The sequence below is a fragment of the Gouania willdenowi genome, chromosome 9, assembly GCF_900634775.1.
Source record: "Gouania willdenowi chromosome 9, fGouWil2.1, whole genome shotgun sequence".
NCBI classification, from domain to species: Eukaryota; Metazoa; Chordata; class Actinopteri; order Blenniiformes; family Gobiesocidae; genus Gouania; species Gouania willdenowi.
The window spans coordinates 36293835-36316081 of record NC_041052.1 but is presented as its reverse complement, the minus strand read 5'-3'; the positions used below and the strand labels follow the sequence as shown (position 1 = coordinate 36316081).

General features: G+C 36.0%; 1 protein-coding gene across 1 annotated transcript; it reads left to right on the top strand.

Moving 5' to 3' along the window:
* The first annotated feature begins 999 nt into the window (after nt 1-999).
* Nucleotides 1000-21496, top strand: dao.2 (D-amino-acid oxidase, tandem duplicate 2). The gene is made up of 11 exons (XM_028457795.1): nt 1000-1075; nt 3568-3763; nt 3846-3960; nt 6616-6692; nt 9458-9523; nt 11033-11087; nt 16668-16772; nt 16838-16920; nt 18601-18718; nt 19791-19889; nt 21094-21496. Exons 2-11 carry the CDS (start codon nt 3570-3572, stop codon nt 21217-21219), a joined length of 1038 nt encoding a protein of 345 aa, XP_028313596.1. The 5' UTR covers nt 1000-1075; nt 3568-3569; the 3' UTR covers nt 21220-21496.
* The last annotated feature ends 751 nt before the right edge of the window (nt 21497-22247 follow it).

The following is a 22247-nucleotide window of genomic DNA, read 5'->3' as shown; positions in this document are numbered from 1 at the left end:
ATATAATATTTACATTTAGATTTAAACATTTAAATTTAGATTTAACATTTAGATTTAGATTAAATATTTAGATATAGATTTAACATTTAGATATAACATATACCATTTAGATTTAGATTTAAATATTTAGATTTATTGCTTTTTTTAACCTCTATATATGTGGTTAAATGTTGTGCTAAATGTAGGAAAATGTGCTAAATATGAGAAAAGTGTGTTAGCTACAACTTTTATATTGCATTTTTACACTTGGCACCCCATATTGGAGCAGCCTGTATTGTAGCTCCAAAAATACTTGTGCCATCATACAAATTTCTTTCTAATCATCAATAAATTCTTCTCATACTATACCAGCATTCTAAGTGTAATGCCACCAGTTGAAGAAGTAGATCCTTGGTTTCAGCTATTTTGTATTGTTACCTTGGTAATTTTCATTATTATCTCTGTGAGGTTATTTAGGTGCATGTCAAGGGTCTGTGCTGTGCTCCATTTAAATGGAAGTAGCACAAGAGGTGTGAAGAGTACTGATATATCTTACTCAATAGAAGTACTGTTACTCAATTGTAATTGTACTGAAGTACAAGGACAAGTAAGTCATACATAAAATATTCAAGTAAAAGTAAAAAGTAGCTCAATTACATAATAATCAAAGTAAAAGTTACCAGTTACTTTCACCCCCCTTTTTTATTTGTTATCAATAATAAATCTTGCCATGGTTTCCTTGCATACATAAACATCTCATGTATAAACTTATAAAAGAAGAGACAAAATATTGCACAACGGGAACTTCATTTATATTCCACAAAGGCATCTGTATAATATAAATAGCTTGTCAAAATTGACAATTCTTTTTTCAATAAAATGAAGTGCTTCTACTTGAGTAGGATATATCATTTCAGGACTCAGTCTTTACACCTTTGGTATTTGGACCCGAACAAAAAAATCAGTGCGAGGCCCCTACTTTACGAGGTTACTTGAACGCATCATGCTGCAGACTCCTCCCCCCGGTGACAACTGGTGTTTTTTGTGTAACTTCCTTCAGTGACTTCTACAGACCAGACCTAGCATAAGCCGTACGGTAATGTACAACTCTTGTCTTCATAATGACTGACATCTGTAGTCACTGTTTTGTTTTACTTTTGCATTAAAGAAAGTTTCAGTCAGTGTAGAAATGCCTTTTTTTTTGCTGATGTAGGATCTGCTTTTCTTTGTTGAGCGTTGCACCGTGTGCATGAATAAATACATACAATTACTGCTATACAACTAAGCTAAAAAATAAGCAGCAACTTTTCGCAACATTTAGCAACAAACATGTGTGAATTTTTTTTATGTTACTTTAGACCAGATTTACACGAATATTTGTGAAATTTCTGATATTCACTTTTCTCGTAAAAGTATAATATAATGTTAAATATAAATATAAATAGTCGATATAAATCTAAATGTTAAATATAAATATAAAAGGCAAATCTAAATCTAAATGTAAATCTAAATTTAAATCTAAACCTAAATGTTAAATCTAAATGTCACGGGTGAAACTAAATATTTAGCTAACATGCAAATTCAACGGAAGTACCAAAATAAAAGCTCATTGACGCAAACAAACATTTAGATTAGGATTTAACACTGAAATTATATTTTACGAGAAAAGTAAATATCTATATTATAATATTGATAATAATAATACTTAGATTTAGAATTAACATTTAGATTTAATATTTAACATTTAGATTTAGATTCAGTATTCAATATTTCATATTTTGATTTAACATTGACATTATATTTTACGATAGAAAAAATATCACAAATATTACTGTAAATCTGAAAGAAAAATTCACTTACGTTTTAAAAATGTTATTTGTTGCTAAATGTTGCAAAAAGTTGCTGTTTTGTTTTTGTTTTTTAGCATGCGCAACGTTACAATCGGCATCCCATACAACTATGCAATCTTGTATGTTTTTACGAAAATTTTGAGTTCAAATTTCGTTATTATCTTTTACTTGTTTTATGTGCAAATCTAAATAAATGTGAAAGTTATTGGAGCAAAAAGAAACCAGATGACTTGTTTTGAACATCAGTAAACCAATCAACCAACCACAGACTAAAACTGGCTGTTTAGGATCCAGGTGTAATAAGATTAATAAGATTTTTTATTTTATTTTAATGTATATAAATTAAAATCCATATTGAGTCAAATGAACTTTATTTTTGTGAATTCAACAAATATAAAACAAAACAATGGAATGGAATGGAATGCTTGTTTTTGATAATGTTAATATCAATTACATATTAACATCCTATGCTAGGAGAATAAAAATGACCTAATATACATGACATTTCCATTATATAACAATGTCTGTACATCAGTAAACATGTCGGGAACACTTTACTTGAAGTTTTATACATTACGCTGACATTATTTGTCATTAGCATGTTTTAGTTTTATTTTAAATATATATGACAGACACAAATAAGGTGTCTGCATCTCCTTCAAAGCACAACTCGCAAAAAACCTCAAATCCTGACTAATTTGTTCACATAAATTGTAACCAAAAAAAAGAAAGAAATCCTCTGTATTTAAAAGGACTTAAAGGACTAGACTTATGTTGAATAAGAATTAATGAATAATTTATTTGAGTTTAAGTACATAATAATTAATCAGATGTACGGTACTGTTGTTTAAGGGATCACATTGTTAAATAATTTATTTAGTAACGGTCTGGTGTATAAATCTAACGAATTACTTTTATTCTAAAAGTACAAGTACCCATAAAAGCAACTCAATTACAGTAACGTGAGTACTTTTACCTCTGATACTGTCTGTTTGTTTCCACAGCTCTTTTAGGGGTGACTAAGTACCAGGGTTGGGGTCAATTACATATTCCAGTTACAATTACACTTTCAATTGCCCATCTTCAATTGCAATTCACACTTGACCAGCATTTGTCCTATTATTATTAAATTACAATTATGTTCTCAATTACTAAAGTACAATTACAATTAACCACAATTACTGAGCCTGAAACAAATAACCTAATAAAAGTTAACCTTCCTCTTGTGTTAGCTTTCTGTTAGCATATCTTATGATAACAGGTCCTAAATCAGCTGTAAAATACACTAATAACAAATATCTATCATCTAATTTATTTCCTATCTTTTGGTTACCTTGTTAGGCTTCCTAATCAATGAAAATATAGGTTTTAATATTTATGGTGTGGGCATCTGAGCCTTTTTTGTGTCACTATACCCCTAGATTTCAATGTTTTTAAAATGGTAAAATGTGGGAAAGCTTGATATGAAACACATTTTATTAATTGTTAACTCCATATGTGTAGAACTGCACATAGGACTGCGTTAAGTAATAAATGATCATTTTTATCTAATTTTCATGGCAATTACAATTACAAAGTCAATTATCTGAACTAAATTACAATTTAATTACGATTATGACAGCAACAGATTTTTGAAAATTACAATTCTAATTACGCCATAATTGTAATGAATTATCAATTACGCGATTACAATTATGATTCACTCCAACCCTGCTCAGTACCAACACATTTTGTGCAGAAATGCGTGTTGCAGTGATTGGAGCTGGAGTCATCGGCCTATCCACGGCTCAAAGCATCTACGAGCAGTACCACTCCGTTGTGCATCCACTGACCATCGAGGTGTACGCAGACCGCTTCACGCCACTGACCACCAGCGATGGGGCCGCTGGCTTCTGGCAGCCTTACCTTTATGATAACGGCAACACTCAGCAGACGTGTGTGCTCTTTGCTTGTTTCACACTTGATCCAGAATGACTGACGTGCACATTAACACACGGTCTATTCTGCTTCATACAGCCAATGGAATAAGGAGACATTTGACTACTTGCTGAGTTGGCTTAAGACCCCAGAGTCGGTAAAGATGGGTATATTCCTCCAGTCTGGCTACAATGTTTGTGATAAACCAGCAGCAGTGAGTACCCGTAGTTTGGAATTCTTTAGTTTTACTAGTGTAATGAAGACTTTTACAACCATGGACAAAGGTACAGCTGAGAACAGCAGCCATAAACTGTTATCAAGTAGCAGTATTGTTACTTGATTGAAATTGAAAAGTACAAGTAAGTCATACATAAAATACTCAAATACAAATAAAAAGTACTCAGAGTAAAAGTTACAAGTTACTTTCACCGCACACATTTATTTTTGGTAATTATTTTGCCACAGTTCCTTTGCATACCTCATGTATAAACACAATTTAAACTTAATTTATTTTCCAGAAAGGCTTCTGTATAAAACAAAATATGTTTTTTAAATAGAATAACACCAATGAATTCAATTAAAAATAAAATACATTCTAAGGCTCTAAATATAGCTACATTTATGAACCTCCATGAAAATAACCTCCATTCACTGTGTGGTGGCAAAATTGATTAATTATGTATACTCATATATTTGCTTTTTGATCTCATTCAACTTAATACCCCAATTTGTAACTTTCCACTCCTGTCTGATGTCTTTTCCTCCTCCTGCAAAGTCAGTGGGCCCATACTCCCATGATACAGCTTCTCTAAAGGAATGTCAGTCGGCCTCAGTTTAATCTCGAAGGCCAGAGCACGTCCAAACCCACCCCAGACATCACATACACACACACACACATCATATACACATACACACACTCACTCACATACACACACACTCACTCACACACCCACACACATCCAACTTTCACCCCGACATCGAAGGTGCCAGCTCCGGCAGACTGACCTTCCCCCCCTGGTCTCTTCTTTGTTGTCTGTGGAAGGGGGAGGTGGGACAGTGGGGTATAAATGTGTGTGAAAGGAACTTTTGGGCCCTTTTCTTCTTCTTCTTCTCCTGCTTCTTCGCGTCTCTCCTTTGGCCAGAGGAGACCACTGCTTTGTTTATCCCGCTTTGTACCTTTTTATTTAGTTTAGATTAAATCATTTTTAATTACTTCATCATCTCTGCTGTCTGGTCTTCATCATTTATCACCACAGAGTGTGGTTTCAAGTCAAAGACGAGGTAACCGTAAATTTCACCGTAACAACTGCTTTTCTGTCAAGGTGCATTACATTTAATCTGATTGGTCGGCTATGTTGCGATGCATTTGATTGTTGTCTGGTCATTTCATCTTTTGTAGTTTCACAATGTTCGTTGATCATTTTGAAACCAATAAATAATAATTTACTCAGTAATGGTTGAGTGTAGAAATGTAACCAATTACTTTACTTCTTTCAAAACGTACTTTTATTGCAATAAAAAAAACATGCATTGCTGTCTCATAATGATTGCACTTCATGTAGTGTTGACCTTTGACAGCATGTGCAGACAAGTGAAAAAAAAAAAAAAAATCAAAACGTACTTAAGTACAAGTGAAATGACTGATTTAGCGATGTACTCAAAAAAGTACAAGTACCCATGAAAGCAACTCAATTACAGTAACGTGAGTACTTGTAATCCGTTACTTTCACCCCTGCCATTGATTGAAATTGTACTCAAGTACAAGTAAAAAGTAGCTCAATGAAATTGTACTCAAAGTAAAAGTTACTAACTTACTTACTTGCACAATTGGAACTTAATAATTTTCCACAAAGCATGTACAAATCTTTTTTAAATAAAATAACACCAATGAATTCAATTAAAAATGTTAAAAAATCTCAGGCTAGTATTGCTGCATTTATGAACTTTAAAACTGTGCCATGCCAAATGTGCCATGTGGGTAACAACATAATAGGTAGAAACACCAACCTGAACCAAAAAAAGTGGCTGGGAGTTGATCAGACATGTAATGACTAAGAACGTATGGAGATGTTTAATGTGCCTTGAACATAATATATATACCATGAAATGGAAATAAAGAAATTATCACAAAAAATGATTTACTCAGTAACGGTTGAGTGTAGAAATGTAAGGCCCTATTCTCTGGTCTGGACTTAAATGCTTTTTTACGCGCCTCTCTCCCGCGCGTATTCTCCGGTCCAAGCTCCTGACACGCCCACTGCGCCTAAATCAACCAAAAGCGCGTAGTCTGTGAATGAAGGCGGTCTGAAGCAAAGGAGGCAGACTGGGCCCTGATGTCATCACGGAACATGGAGTTTTCCAAAACGCTTGTAAATGTAATTGAAATCCGTGAAAATGATAATGCTCAATTTTAATTTGAAAAGCCTTCATTGATAAACAATGTAACAGTTTGATTTGATCAGATTCTTGCAGTGTGAGGATTGGACATATTTTTCTATCTGAGCCACAGTTAAAATCTCTCTTTTCCCCCTCACATTAATGCCAGATTAACGTTTGTTTGTGTGGAAAGCCTGCTTTTATTCCTTTTATTTCTTACATTCCTGCATTCATCTGTCATCAATGTTTCACTTATTTACTCTTGTAGTGGATCAAACGTTGTACACAGTGTTAAAATAGTTGAGAATCAGCCTGATGTTCATTTGATTTTGATTGATTTTTTTGTGAAATCGAGTCCCACCTCGAGTTAAAACACCTTTTCACAAGCAGTGCTGGGGGATTTGGTTAATGCAAAGTAATGAAAATGTATAGAGTTTTTGTTACTGCTACTTGTTGTTGTGGTCTCACTCTGAGGGATTTCTTTTCATTGCAGGATCCTTCGTTCAAAGATGCAGTTCTTGGGTTCAGACAGCTCACCCAACGAGAGCTCCAGATGTTTCCTGGGTATAAGTAAGTTTAAAATTTAGAGCTGTAAGAGTCAAAGCACCTCAAGGACAATTTTAATCTGCTTCAATTTTATATACAAGTTACTCCCAAAAGACAAACCTTAGAGATATTCCTACGAGCCTGTAAAGATGCTAACGCTAAAACCTGAACTGAAGAAAGTGGCTGGGCGTTGATCAGAAATGGCATGACGTAGAACATATGGATTATGTACCTTGAGCATAAAATAGAGACCATGAAAGGGAAATAGAAAAAAAATACACAAAGAATTATAATCTAACGATTGGTTGGAATGTAATGAATTACTTCTTTTAAAACGTATCTACGGGACTACACACACTATTTTTATTTTTATTATGCCACAAACTTCTAACACAGGCTGTTTAGTCTGGGCCTGGTTAGTGGTTGGATGGGAGACCACTGAGAATTCCAGGTGCCACAATGGGAGACAGTCGCCAGTGGTATCTGTCATTGTGTCCTTGGGCAAGGCACTTCACCCACATTGCCTAGTATGAATGTAGTGTGTGTAGTGAGTGTTGGTGGTAGTCGGAGGGGCCGATGGTGCACTATGGCAGCCTCGCTTCTGTCAGTCTGCCCCAGGGTAGCTGTGGCTACAATAGTAGCTTACCACCACTAAGTGTGGAGTGAAAGAATAATGCATTAATTCTGTAAAGTGCTTTGAGTGTTTATGATAAAGCGCTATATAAAATGCAATGCATTATTATTCTTATTATTAGATGTATAATGTTCTAATGTACAGAATCTATAAAACATTGTTTTGGACCACCCTAGACTATAGTTTTTATCCTAATGATGGATATGTTAAATGACTTTAGGGTCATTCCATTTCATTTCACAAATGACCCACGCACTTTGTTCTCCAAAAATTCTGAAAGTTTTACCAATTGTTCCAACACAGAGGCAAGCTACTATGGCCTCATGTAAATGATTTTCAATATCCAAGAGTAATGAAATAACCCAAAGTTGGGGTCCAAAAAAAATGAAGAAGTTGCATAAGTCTAAATTGTTTTATATCCCAAGAAAGTTCTCTTTATACTATAAATTAAAATAGAGATCTGATTTTTTTCTTCCATTCCCACATGCAGTTAGTGGGGACCAATGAATAGTAAAAAAAAAAGTTTTTTTTTTCAGATTTCAAGAGACTGTCACTCAAGAAGCACTGCATATATGTGACTAATTATTAGTGATGTGAACAGTCTATGTACATAGCTCATAGCTGATGAAATTACAGGGAGCTGAGGCATATGTAAAGTTGTTTACTGAAGGACCGAACATGTTTGAGCCCCAATTCTGACAAACTTTTTTCCAATTTTGAGGGCCTGGCATGTCCACCAGATAGGATGTGTAGAATATATTTTTGTATATTCAGAGAGAGTAGGTGGATTACTATACCAATTTTCAGTTTCCTATGTGATGTAACTTCTGAGATATTGGAAGCTGAAAATGGAAGAAAAATAAACAAGCACGAAAATCAACACATACACACCTCACTAAATTGTCCATATCTCCAAAAGTATTCATCTGATTGCATGATCATGTGGTCAACACATGCTAATTGCTCATCTCTTGCCACACATAAAGCATCCATATTTAACTGGCACATTGGTGGTTAAATAAATCTGTACCCACACAATGAAATCTCTACTTTATTCCTGGATAGTGTTTTTGTTGGTTTAGTTATATTACCAGATTAGGTTAACTTGAGGTTAACCGCTGGTGCAAGGAAAGTTGATGATCTGTAGATGTTGCAGGAGGTGAAGGCAAGGCAAGGCAAATGTATTTGTATAGCGCATTTCATACACAAGGCAACTCAATGTGCTTTACATGATAAAACATTCAATTGTTTAAAATCAATAAGAACATTTAAGATCATCAGTAAAAATCAATTAAAATCATCAGTAAAATCAATTAAAATCATCAACAAACACATTACATCAACAACATGACCAAAAATCTCTCCCTCAATCATACACAGTAGAGAAAAAATGTGCCTTTAACTTTGATTAAAAAATGTTCACATTAGATGCTGACTTCAGCTCTGCTGGCAGTTTGTTCCACTTCTTTGCAGCATAACAACTAAAAGCAGCATCACCATGTTTACTGTGAGCTCTGGGCTCCACTGTCTGACCTGTGTCCATAGATCTAAGAGACCTCCTGGTTTCATACCTGACTAACATGTCACTGATGTATTCTGGACCAAACCCATTCACAGATTTATAACCAGCAGCAGAACTTTAAAGTCTATTCTGAGGCTGACTGGGAGCCAGTGTAAAGACTTTAAAACTGGAGTAATGTGCTCTGACCTCTTTGTTCTGGTTAAGACCTGAGCTGCAGCGTTCTGAACCAGCTGTAGCTGTTTGATGAAGACCATTACAATAGTCCAGTCTGCTGGAGATAAAAGCATGGACCGGTGAAGTAGGAAGGTGCTGAGTCATTGCACAGCGTGATTTATTTTTAGGTTAACAAATTGTTATATCTTGATTTTATTTGTCATTAATCATTAAAAGCCTCTGTAAGAAAATAACAACTCTTTATTTCAAAATGTTTTTTTTTAAAGCTATAGGTCGCCATTGCAAAAGAGTCGCAGGTTGAAGACCCCTGCTTTAGTGTTACAAAATGCTATATACAGTATCTATATATCTATATGTCATAGCACACACACACACAGTAACTCAGGGTTTCTAGAGAGTGGCTTTGTGGGAGTGTAAATGAGGAATTCTCTTCTAACTGGTGGATTATTTATTTTGCAGCTTTGGCTGGTTTAACACATCTTTAATGGTGGAAGGAAAAACCTATCTACCTTGGCTCATGGACTGGTGAGTAATTTTTACAATTCAAATTTAACATTTACTATCTAGATTAGGTATGCAAGACATGACTTAACCTTCACACCATAATAAAAAAGAGTCATAAACATACATGCCCCCATTTATCAGCTGTTCCTACACTCAGCTCTGAGCATTCGATGTGTGTACGACCATTTCCACACAAGCTTTGGCATTTATCAATTTTGACGTGAGCAAAAGCTACGATCAGATCGCATGTCAGGTCTGTGTTTGTGTACACAATGTCGCACACTTTCTCTAGGGCAGTGTTTCTCTACCTTTTTCTATTGTGTGTACCCCTAAGCAAATGAGAAGTACCCCATCACCTAATTAGTATTCCCTTGTTTTGTTTATTTACCATATTTAGAACAGATTGTTTGCCTTTTCCAATGAATACAGGGCCTGGCTTTCCCCCTTGACATTCTACGACTAAATAACATCTTCAGAGATGTAACTAGTAAAACTAAGTAATTAACTTTTTCCTAGTATGCATTCATACATACTGTATTTCATATCTAGGAACATATTCGCATATTTGTAAAAGGAAAGATTCTGTAGAAAAATTAGGCCACATTATAATTATAATTTTTTCATCCATTGATGCTGTTTAATGTTGATAGGTGGAAGTTTGAAAATAAGTTATGAAATGACTCATTATTCGTAAATTTTTCCAAGTACCCCTTGCAACATGTTTACCGCCGTTCTAAGGCAGGGGTTCTCAACCTTGGGGTCAGGACCCAATTGGGGGTCGCGAGACACTGTGAGGGGCTCACAAGATGCTTTCAGGAAACGTAAGAAAATTTTTTCATCAATTTGAAGCCATTTTTGCTTATTTTTACCTTTTTTCTGGAACTACACCAAACTTGCCATATTTTAACTTATTTTCATCACTTTCTTGCCATATATTTGCTACTTTTATTGCCTTTTGCTATAATGCTCCATTTCCTGCCAGGTTTCCATCAAATTTAAATGCCTATTCTGCACATTTTTTCCCAATTTCAAGACATTTTCATCACTTATAAACCCTTTCCACCACTTTTCCTGCCTAATGTCACATATGTTGACATATTATTGTCACTTTTAACCTAATTTAACTTGCTTTTGTTGCCAATTTAACCACATTCACGATTTGTCATGCCCAATATTTGCCAGTTTAAACTAATTGTTCTTACTTTTTTCTGCCACTTTTAAAACCATATTGACCCTTTTAAAAAATGATTTTTATTTTGTTTAATTTGTTTTAATAATCTGTTTTGATCTGTTTTGAATGTGTGTCGGCTTATGCTTAAATGACAGCTGAGGTTTGTTTGAATAATGATTTTCGGACTAATCCACAGACGCACTTGCGTACACAAGCTCAGACCTGAGGTGTGTGAACAGTTGATAAATGAGGCCCAGTTTGTCTTTATTTTTGAATCATCCTATGTACGTTTTTTATTGTATTTGTTTAAGATACTCCTCTTACTGCTTGTATAATTAGGGATTTTCTCTTCTTTCAAGGTTGAAAGAAAGGGGTGTGACATTTCATTACAAGAAGATTGAGTCATTTGCAGAGGTTAGTATGAGCCTTTTTTCCCACAAATGCAGCCCTGCAAAAGTCACTCATTTTTGCGTATCTGATGTGGAAAACGCCGGCATGACGGAGTCGTTACGCATCTGTGACGGATCGCATACGCATGCCATATAAATTGACACATTGACTTTAATTGAAACGTATCAGATCTGTTGCTGTTCCGCAGCAGCTACACATTTGATGGAATTTTGGGGTTAGGCCACCGCTGCAAAGTGTATTTGTGCACTAGTGAACCATAATTGGGTACATTTACTACAAATTTGAGTAAAATAGAGCTTTACTATTGTCGATATCAGGGTTGGGGTCAATTCTAATTGTAATTGCGTAATTGATAATTAATTACAATTATGGCATAATTATCATCGTAATTGTATTTGAAAACATCTGTTGCTGTTGTAATTGTATTTGAATTGTAATTGAATTCAGATAATTGACTTTGTCGTTGTAATTACCATTGAAATTTGATAAAAATTGTCAATTATATTTTGACTAAATGCAAAACGGTTCTATGGCTTACTCATACGTGGTTATGTTTCATATCAAGTATGGGTTAGGGGTTAGTGGGTTAGAGTTAGGATATATATATATATATATATATATATATATATATATATATATATATATATATATTCAATTCAATTCAACTTTATTTATATAGTGCAAAATACAACAAAGTCATCTCAAAGCGCTGAACAAAATATAAAGTCCATAGTAAAAAAGAAGAAAGAACCCAAGAAGATCCACATGAACAAGCATTTAGCGACAGTGGGAAGAAAAAACGCCCCCTTTTTTATAGGAAGAAATCTCTAGTGGAAACAAGGTTCAGAGGTGACAGCCATCCACTTCGACTGGTTGGGGTTAGTGAACAGAGGGACAAACAGAATAGGATAGAAGGATAGTCCATCCAAGTGTCCCAGACTAGTTGATCAGTCCATCCGAGTGTTCCAGATTAGATGAGCCACGAACCATTGATCAGTCCATTCAAGTGTCCCAGATTAGTTGTGCCGTGAGCCATCGATCAGGAACCGCCATCTCCAGCATCAAGACACCTGAAACAGAAAAGAGAGCAGAGGGCGAGTAGAAGGCACAGACTGCAGGAAAAAAAAAAAATATATATATATGGGGTGGATATCAATGTAAATGGTGTGAAGCAGTGTGAGCAGTATGATGGGTTATGCAACGAGGGACAGAAGTGGGGGGTTGTCTACAACCCAGCACAACTGTGTCTGCCTGGACATTCATCTCATTGCAGCCCATTAGAGCTATGTGTAGATGGTGGATCGTGTTTGAATATTATGTTGGTGTTCTACTATATATATACTATATTGGATCTAAAAGACAGGTTGTTGGTTTAGAAGCACTAGCTATTGAGGTCAGTTCAGATAGACCAATTGGAGTGAAACTCTGTAAAAAAAAAGCTGCATGTTGGGGTAATTTCAGGAGCTGCTTTGTTTAATAAATTATTGAGCACTCCTGCAGGGGGGACATTAGCTTTGTTTTTTATTGTTAGAATTTTAACAGTAAAGAAGTTGATGAAGTCGTCACTGCTCAGGTTGACCGGAATAGAGGGTTCAACAGAGCTGTGGCTTTTGGCTAGCCTGGCTACGGTGTTGAATAGAAACCGTGGATTGTTTTTGTTTTCCTCTATTAAAGTTGAATAATAGGAGGTTCTAGCTTTGCGGAGAGCTTTTTATAAGCTGACAAACTTTCTCTCCAGGCAGTATGAACTTCTACCATGTTTGAGGAGAGCCACTTCCTTTCTAATTTTCACGATGCCTGTTTTAGAAGACGCAATTCAGATTTCTACCATAGGTATTCTTTTTAAGCGGGGCAACAGCATCCAGAGCTGTGTGCAGTGACAACATTGCACTGTTGACAAGATGATCTATTTTCTCTGTCGTTAGACATTGATAGCTACTCTCTGTTGAGATATCATATGGATTGGAGGTAAGCAATGATGGAACTAAATCTTTAAATCTAGTTACAGCTTCCTCAGACAGTGATCAACTATGGTGTACTGTTCTCTCAGAATTTAAGCAGGCCGATATTTTTAATTCAAAGGATAACAAGAAATAATCTGAAAGAATAGGATTTTGAGGATATATTGTCAGATGGTCAATATCTAAATCATATGTTAGAACAAGGTCCAGGGCATTATTGAGATAATGAGTTGGTTTGTTTACATGTTGTGTAAAGCCGATTGAATCTAATAGTGAGATAAATAATTTATTTAGGCTGTTGTTTTCATCATCAACATGAATGTTAAAGTCACCTACTATGATAGCTTTATCAGTGCTCAGCACCAGATCAGTGAGAAAGTCAGAGAATTCAGAGAGAAAGTCCGAATATGGACCAGGAGGACAGTAAACTATAACTAATAAAGTGGGTTTTTCTATCTTGTTTTTGGGATTACAAATTTCAAGGGAGAGGGAGAAGTTTGGTTTTTGGGGTAACTGATAAGCTTGAGTGAAAAACTGCTCTCACGGGGAATATGGTGATTACCATAATTGGGAGGGTTAGCTTCATTAAGAGCAATAAAATCTTCATTTTTGAGCCAAGTCTCTGTGAGGCATAATACACTTAATTGATGGTCAGTTATAAGATCACTCACTAAGAGGGATTTAGATGAAAGTGATCAAATATTTAATAGACCACATTTAATGGTTTTGTCATTATTTTGTGTTCTGTTTGTAGTTTTGATTTTGATGAGATTTTTATGGTTAACTCCTCTATTGTGGGCTTTAGTTTGTATTGCATGTTGCTCTGTACTGCTCAGCACAGTGTTTATGGGGTATAATTGCTCTATATTTTGAGTAAGGGGCTTATCTATAGAAGTGTTTGTTGTAACTGCCGGTTTATTCTCAGCTAGTCATGCATGTGTGGAGTTGTGAATCACAGACTGTAGATTTAATTTTAGCATTTGTGCTCAATGTAAATTAGGGTGGACACCGTCTTTTTTGAATAGATCGGCACGTTTCCATAAGAGGTTAAAATTATCAATAAACGTGAAATTATGGAGTTTGCAGCAGGATTGTAAGAAGTTTTGCTGCTGTTAAAGGCGACTAAACTGTTCTTTACCCCTATTTAATATAGGAAGAGGGCCAGAAATAAATATTGATTTACCACATGCCTTTAGAACATTAAAGAGAAGGTTAAACTCTTTCATGGTCCGTATCGATACACGTCGTGTGGTATTGTTTGTCCCTACATTTAACACTATTTTAGTGACAGTTGGGTAACATTTGATTAAGTTTGTTTAAGATAGTTTAAACGGTAGCACCTCGAATAGTGTGTGATGACATTAAAGAATCTAATATTCCTCATTATTGAGTCGACAATAATGAGTCTAGTTTGTGGGAAGAGAGTGTTCGGAGTGAGTGTGTGCCTGTTATACTTGACGGGAACATCCGGCGGGTGGATCACAGCTGGCTGTGGTGGAGTTTCCGTCCTCGGAGTTGACTGGCGTTGGGGCATCTGTGTGGGAACGTCTGGTGGTGCTCGGGTTGCAGAAGGCTGTGGGAAAGTCTCTGTTATCGGCTCTGGTTGGCGTTGAAGCGGCTCTGCTTCTAAAGGCGCGAGGGTCGCTGATGTTTGTGGGTGAACCTCCATCATCAGATGGCATTGAAGTGGTGCTGCAGTAGCATGCCTCTGGACTGCAGCTTTGAGGAGGTTTCGTCGGGCTACAGAGGAGGTTTTTGGCCGTTGGGAATTTAATCCAGGTGGTGATAGAGGCGTTTTCCTGGCGGTTGTTTTGGTCAGCTTAATTGGACTGAGTTTGTCCCCGTTTTCATATGAGAGAGCTTCAAAACGATTGTGGACAGTAAGAGGAGGAGGAGGGATGCCGTTTTCTGCGTTATTCTGTTGTCTATGTCCGCGGACAACAACCTCAGCCCACGATGGCAGGCGTGATGTGGAACAGGACAGTCCTGGACCCGGATTCTCCCAGGGAACTGTGTTGTTGTCACATGGAATGTTATGGAGGAAGGATGTATATTTTGTGAGTAATTCATCTTTCTTTTTTAGCTCGTTAGAACAACAGCTAACTACAACAGCAGCTAACTACAACAACAGCTAACTACAACAACAGCTATCTACAACAGCAGCTATCTACAACAGCAGCTAACTACAACAACAGCTAACTACAACAACAGCTAACTACAACACGCGCGCGATAAAAAGCCATCATCTATGGATCGAAGATGAGTCGAGCTGCCATGGCAACCACCTGGAAAATAGTGATTTATTCACCGTAATAGGTGAAATAAGCCGGTGTTTGAGGAATATGAGTCTGTTCTAAAGGTGCATTCAGTGATTATAGTGGCTTAAATCACCTGTAATTAGTCACACTTTTTGGTCGCTTCATCACTTTATTGCTTCAGTGACGTGACGAGCGGTGAATAACATGAATAAAATGTGTCAGAGGAGGCGTGTCAGCAGCATAGGATGGCTACATAGAGAGCCCTCCCGTTACACTGGCTATTAAGACAGTAAATGCCGCTTGATATTGCATCATTTATATTGATTTTTAATGTAATATTGTTGCCAGAGTCATCTCGATGTCTTAAAAATGTCATAAAAAAACACTGAAGCGGGACGCGAACCCGCGACCCATCGCGTCACAACTCACTGCGTCATCATATCTTCACTAAAATATGTGTGGGAACAGTTTCTGGTCTCTGCTTGTTTCACTTTGTAGTGAATCAAACTCTGACTTTACGTTGGACATAGTATGAAAATAGTTGAATCACTGTGACCAACGTGAACAGAGGTCTGCATCTGTCAGAGTTTTAATTAACCGTGCAGCAGCAACTGAGTGATCACAGTTGCTGCTGCACGACACACACGAGTCCGTGTGGCTTCAAATGTAACAAAGTCCATATTTCTAGTGCAAAATAATGTTTCACCTTATCGGGGCGCTGCACTTTTTCCAGGGTTTGAAGCACGTAAGAGGAAAAGGATTTACGCACACTGGAGAATGTGCATAAAGCCAGATTTGAATGGGAACACCCACATTTCAGTGACACTTATCCCACAGTGCGTAACTGGAATGAAGGCGCGCAGCGACTGACTTAAGTACAGGAGAAGAATAGCACACAGCCCAAAACAGCGCCTCTGCACGGCTTTTTGGACTTACGCACATGGGAGAATAGATCTCTATATGAATAAAAGTTAGTAAAATTGAACTTTAGTAATTGAGAACCTAATTGTAATGGACTTTCAGGGAAAAAAAATAATCATTTTAATTTATGTGTAATTCGAAGAAATGTCGGTTACCATAATCATAATTAAATTGTATATGAACATGGATAATTGAAAGCATGATTGTAATTGAAAAATTGAATTGACCCCAACCCTGGTTGATATCACCTATCAGTGCATGTCTGTTCATACCTGACCTGAATCAGTGTGTTTCGATGTATTTTTTTTACACACTGGACCCTCACCGAGTTATAAATAAAGTTTCTATTGAATGAGGCGAATTGTTTTGCTATTTGAAAGACTCACTAATTTTATCCACTGTAATGTAATTATGACTCATCTGAATGGTTCCATGTTTTCCAGTTGGCTGATTCTGGAGCAGATGTTATTATAAACTGCTCTGGCATGAGATCCGGGGACCTCCAACCAGATCCTGACCTGAAACCAGGCCGGGGTCAGATAGTGAAGGTGACACTGTGTAAAAAGTTTGAAGATAAAAGAGAGCATTGTTCACACTCGCATCTCTGTTTAAGGTGGAGGCACCGTGGCTAAAGCACTGGATTCTTACCCACAAGATCTCCAAAGGAATCTACACATCTCCATACATCATTCCAGGGTAGTGCATGTAAAGGCTTCCACATACTTTATGAGAACAGAAAACTTTGATCTTGTCCTTGATGATGCATACACCAAGAATACAGGTGCAGCACCCACTTATCCACTGACCAGGGGTCGCACTAGACTTCATGGATGTTTGTCATTTTTAAATGAATATGTTAAGGTTTCATTTATTCGATGAGAGTCCCAGGTGTGGGACTCATTAAGGGCACATCAAAGCGAGGGGAATCAAAGAAAGAAATAAATAAATTTATTAATTAATTAATTTAATTGCAATAATAAAACATGCATTGCACTACATGTAGTGTTGACCTTCAACAGCATGTGCAGTAGGGTGGTTCACAATATAATGGCATAAAAAAAGTTTTCTAAATTTTGCCAGATCGTATTTAGCCATATTCGTCCTATTGATATTTTAAACATCTTGAGCCAGTATAATGTCTGTAAAGGGTGGCACAATTTTTCACAATTTCTATTGGTTGTAATATACCCTGGTGACGATTTTCGCGATTTATGGAAAACACATAATTATCAAATAAATACATTTCAAAAATGTGTTTGATGTAACTTGATATCAAAATGTCGACAATGAAGAGACACATCTTATATAAAACAATTTCAGTCGCTTCGAAATCTATTTTGGCCGTCTGATGACAAAAAGTTTTGGGAATGGACTGGGATGATTTTAAGACCTTAAATAATACTCTGACAACTCTGGATAATCTCGCGTAAAATGATTCCCAAAGTCAAAATATTTTTGACTATTAATGTGTCACCTTTTGTCATCTGACAGAGAAAATAGATTAAGAAGCGGCCCAAATTGTTTTGTAGATGATGTGTGTCATTGTTGACATATTGGTTCCAAATATATGTTTTGAAGTAAATTTATTTCACAATTTTCTGTTTTTGATAAATCGCAACAATCTTCCTCAGGGTGTATAACTAAAATGCTAACTAAATATATAACTAAAACCCCTGCCACCAATTCTGATGACCACAAGAATCTGTTTCTCACTTGTTATATATCATACTTAAAATACAGTTGTGTTTTGTTTTACCATGGGGAGGGGTATCTCCCAAAATAAGGCCCTTTTGAGATATGGCCGTTAACCTTCAGACCGATGAGTGAAACCGCATTGATCAGCTGATTGGTCTCGTGTGCAGCATTAGCTTTAGCAGCTAACTCTGCATTTCTGGCTTGGAGACCATGATGCCATGTTTCTGTAAAACATATTTCAAGGAATCAACGCTCCAAAGGAAAAATAATACAAATCTCTGTCAGACTCGCTGTCAGCAATAACAAGTTTATCCCTCTTGACCTTTGACCTCATGTGCGAGAGTGTGAAAAAGCTTATTGGAACAAGGCAAAAAGCAATCTGGCAAACTTTGGTGAAAATGTATTTTGTGAACCTAATGTGCAGGTATGGTAGGGAAAAAAAATGTAAAAATTTGCTGAAATGTCACAGCAGTTGGTGCAATGCTAATGATGTGTGGGAAAAAGCTGCAAGAACAAAGAAATGTTCTTGTATTCTTGCTAATATTCAGGTCAACAATGTTCTCTGTTCTCGTGAAGAACACAACACACTGAGAGGCTCTAAATGTTGATCAACCAGGCATTAATGGATGATGGATTAATCAGATGAACTAGATTCACCTTTTATGTGATCTATGTGTGCAGGAGTCGTCTTGTGACTGTTGGAGGAACTTTCCAGGTAGGAAACTGGAGCGAGCAAAACAACGCCATCGACCACAAGAACATCTGGGACGCCGCTTGTCAGCTTGAGCCGAGTCTTAAGGTGAGATGATAAGAAAAGCCTGTAAATGTACATTCTGTCACAAGTCAGCAATATTACACAATGAGGTCAGGGCTTCACTTCAATACACGCTATCACACAGCGCAGGTCAACACAGAGACGTGTCTTTTTTTTTGTTAAAGTAAATATATAAACTATAATTATTTTATAATAATACTTTAATAAAGTCGATGAGATGTCTGATTCGTTTTTTTTTTTTTTTAATTATAATCTAAGGCAGTAAATGCAACCCAAATCCAGGTAAATTGTTCAAAAGTATTCCTAATTTCTTGAAGGCATCTGGCATCTCCCTCCCAGTGTATCGTGACCCCAAGGTTGAGAACCCGTATTTTATTCTATAGCAACAAATAATGACCAATCTGAGCATTAATATATGGTAAATGGACTTGATTTTATATAGCGCTTTATCACCACACTGAAACAGTCTCAAGGCGCTTTACATATCAGCTCATTCACCCAATCACTCTCACATTCACACACCAGTGGGACAGGACTGCCATGCAAGGCGCTAGTCGACCACTGGGAGCAACTTAGGGTTCAGTGTCTTGCCCAAGGACACTTCGACACATAGTCAGGTACTGGGATCGAACCCCCAACTTCTCGATCAGAAGACGACCCTCCACCACCTGAGCCACGGTCGCCCGTTTTTGTTGATTGGTTTATTAGTCACTTTGGCAGGGACCATGCACATAAAAGTACACGATTACAGCATTTTTTTTTTTTTTGTTGTTGTTTGGTGTCATTTATTTCATTTTATGTATTTTGTTGTTATGTGTGCTTGTGTTGTCATTTTGTGTGTTTTTGCAATTTTATTGTATATCTTTGTTTGTATCTTTTGTTTTTTTTTTTTTGCATTTTGTTGGTCCCTCTTGTGTGTTTTTGGCATTGTTTAGTGGCTGCATGTGGCCCCCGGGCCCCCAGTTTCCCATGTCTGTTCTACTGGGTTAATATTCACATTAGCACTGACAATGAGTGACAAAAAAGGTCTTGCGACAAACCTTCATGCACGCTCTTCTAAATGTGTCGAGGCTTTTGTCTCATTTTCTGTTGGCAGCATGCCAGAATTGTGGATGACTGGACAGGCCTCAGACCTGCTCGTAGCAAAGTCCGTTTGGAGAGAGAGACCATCCAGTGCGGTGCCGCACAGGCCGAGGTAAAGACACACATGGTTCTCTTACAATGCACGCAGATAATAAACAGGTAAAGATAGTTTAAAAATGTTTTAGTACACACTTCACACAAACACGTGAGCATGGTTGGGGTCAATCACATTTTTGAATTACAATTACGTCTTCAATTATCCATGTTCAATTACAACAAATTATGACTACGGTGACCAGCATCTTTTACAATTACGGTTACAAGTACAATTATTATTTCTCCACTGAAAGTCAATTATAATATATGTAATTCTCAATTACTAAAGTTCAAATTCAATTCATCACAATAACTGAGTTTTCAATAAATAACCTCCGTAAAACGTAACTTTCCTCTTCTGTTAGCATCTCTTATGAATGGGTCCTGTCTTAAATCAGCTGTAAAATACACTAAATAAATATTATCTATCTTCTATTTTGTTTCTCATCTATTGGTTACCTCGTTAGGCTTCCTAATCAATGAAAATATTGATATTTATATTTTTGGTGTGGGTGCCTGAGCTTTTCTTTCTGCGAGTATTAATTTATTAAAAAAAATAAATAAATGATTCTCAAGAGAACTGAAATGTGGGAAAACTTGATATGTAACATATTTTAAGGTAATTGCATTGGAAATACTAGAGTATTGTTCATGATTGTCTCTCTTACTTACTCTGTAAGTATTGCAGAAAATTACTTTTATTTATATTCAATGTTTGGGTTAAATTGTTATATGGTTTGAGTCATTTTGGAAGAGGTCTTTGAGATAAATGATTCCATTCTCTTCCCATGTCTTCACATAAAGCATGTTTTCCTATTTCCATAGTCAGGGTTGTACCAAATTATTAACAGCATGCTAGGTATTAATTGACCGTTTTTTATATTGTTTGATATGTAACATATTTTAATAATTGTTACCTACGTACAGTTTGTGTAAGCCATAGAATTCTAACATGGATCCCCAGTTTTGCTTTTAATTAATGTACATTAAACTACAATTACAAACTCAATTATCTGAACTCAATTACAAATCCATTATGATTACAACAGCAACAGATGATTTCAATTACAGTTACTATTATAATTACAACATAATTGTAATTAATTATCAATTACAATAATAATTGACCCCAATCCTGCATGTGAGCATCGTCCACTTCCATTTGTCGTATACGTGTCGTCTGGAAAAGTAACAGCTGAACACGTCTTTTTTTTCTTTAGGTGATACACAACTATGGACACGGAGGTTTCGGATTAACGATTCACCGCGGCTGCGCCCAGGAGGCAGCCAGACTCTTTGGTCAGATTTTGGAGCAAAAAGGCAAAAGTCCAAAAGCCCGTTTATGAGTTAAATCACTGCCTGAGTGATAAGCCCCTCCCCCTTCACTAATAAAACTCTTGGCATTTTAATGTTAAGGCATACATAGCAATTTAATTTTTTACATTCACGAGATCAGTTGAGTAGTTTGTTTGTCTTTTTTAGGTTGAAGCTTTTTCAGCTGATGAGAAGGTGCTGAGCAGGGTTGGGGTCAATTATAATTGTAATCCTGTAATTGATAATTATATCAATATTATATACACTGACAGAAAAAAAAAGCTCAGACACTCACACCAAAAATATTAATACCAATATTTTCATTGATTAAGAAGCTTAACAAGGTAACCACTAGATTGTGTATTTTTAAATCTGACCTGTTATCATAAGAAATGCTAACAGAAAGCTAACACAAGAGGAAGGTTATATTTTTATGGGCTTTTTTATTAAAGGCTCAGTAATTGTGATTACTTGTAATTGAAATTTAGTAATTGAAAAGTAATTGTGATAATAAAAAAAAATCCACTATTATTTTAAGAGAGAATAAAGAACAAGCATTTGTTTTTATTGCACATAAAGTTTTTTAAAAAATAATTTAAGTTTGAGAATAAATCGTAGAATATACAGCATGTAACAAAACATAAGAAAATTGTAAAAAAAAAGATGAAAAAAAATTTGCAATGATTTAATTGGAATTGCTTGACCTGATTTATTTTTTACTTTCTTTATTGCTTTTACATATTAACAGTATTTCCATTTAGAAATGCCCATATAGAAGATATTTTCTAATTTTATTTCACAACAAAAACAAGATAAACACATATATACAGACAAACAATTAAACCCTCTCATATCCTTCCCTTGGCTTAATTGTGATTAATTTTAATTTTATTTTAGTAATTCAGAACATAATTATAATTGAATTTCAGGGGGAAAATTATATTTGTCATCTTAATTGTAATTTCTAAAAATGCTGGTCGCCATAATTGTAATTGAACATGAATGACTTAATTGTAATTGACCCCAACCCTGGTGCTGAATGATTAAAACGTGTGTGTAG

Bases quoted from the DNA above. Each gene is read 5' to 3' on its own strand.
- dao.2 (XM_028457795.1), top strand. From the start codon at position 3,570: ATGCGTGTTGCAGTGATTGGAGCTGGAGTCATCGGCCTATCCACGGCT. The intron at 6,693-9,457 runs GTAAGTTTAAAA...TTTATTTTGCAG, and splicing joins CAGATGTTTCCTGGGTATAA to CTTTGGCTGGTTTAACACAT. The intron at 19,890-21,093 runs GTAAAGACACAC...TTTTTTCTTTAG, and splicing joins GCGGTGCCGCACAGGCCGAG to GTGATACACAACTATGGACA.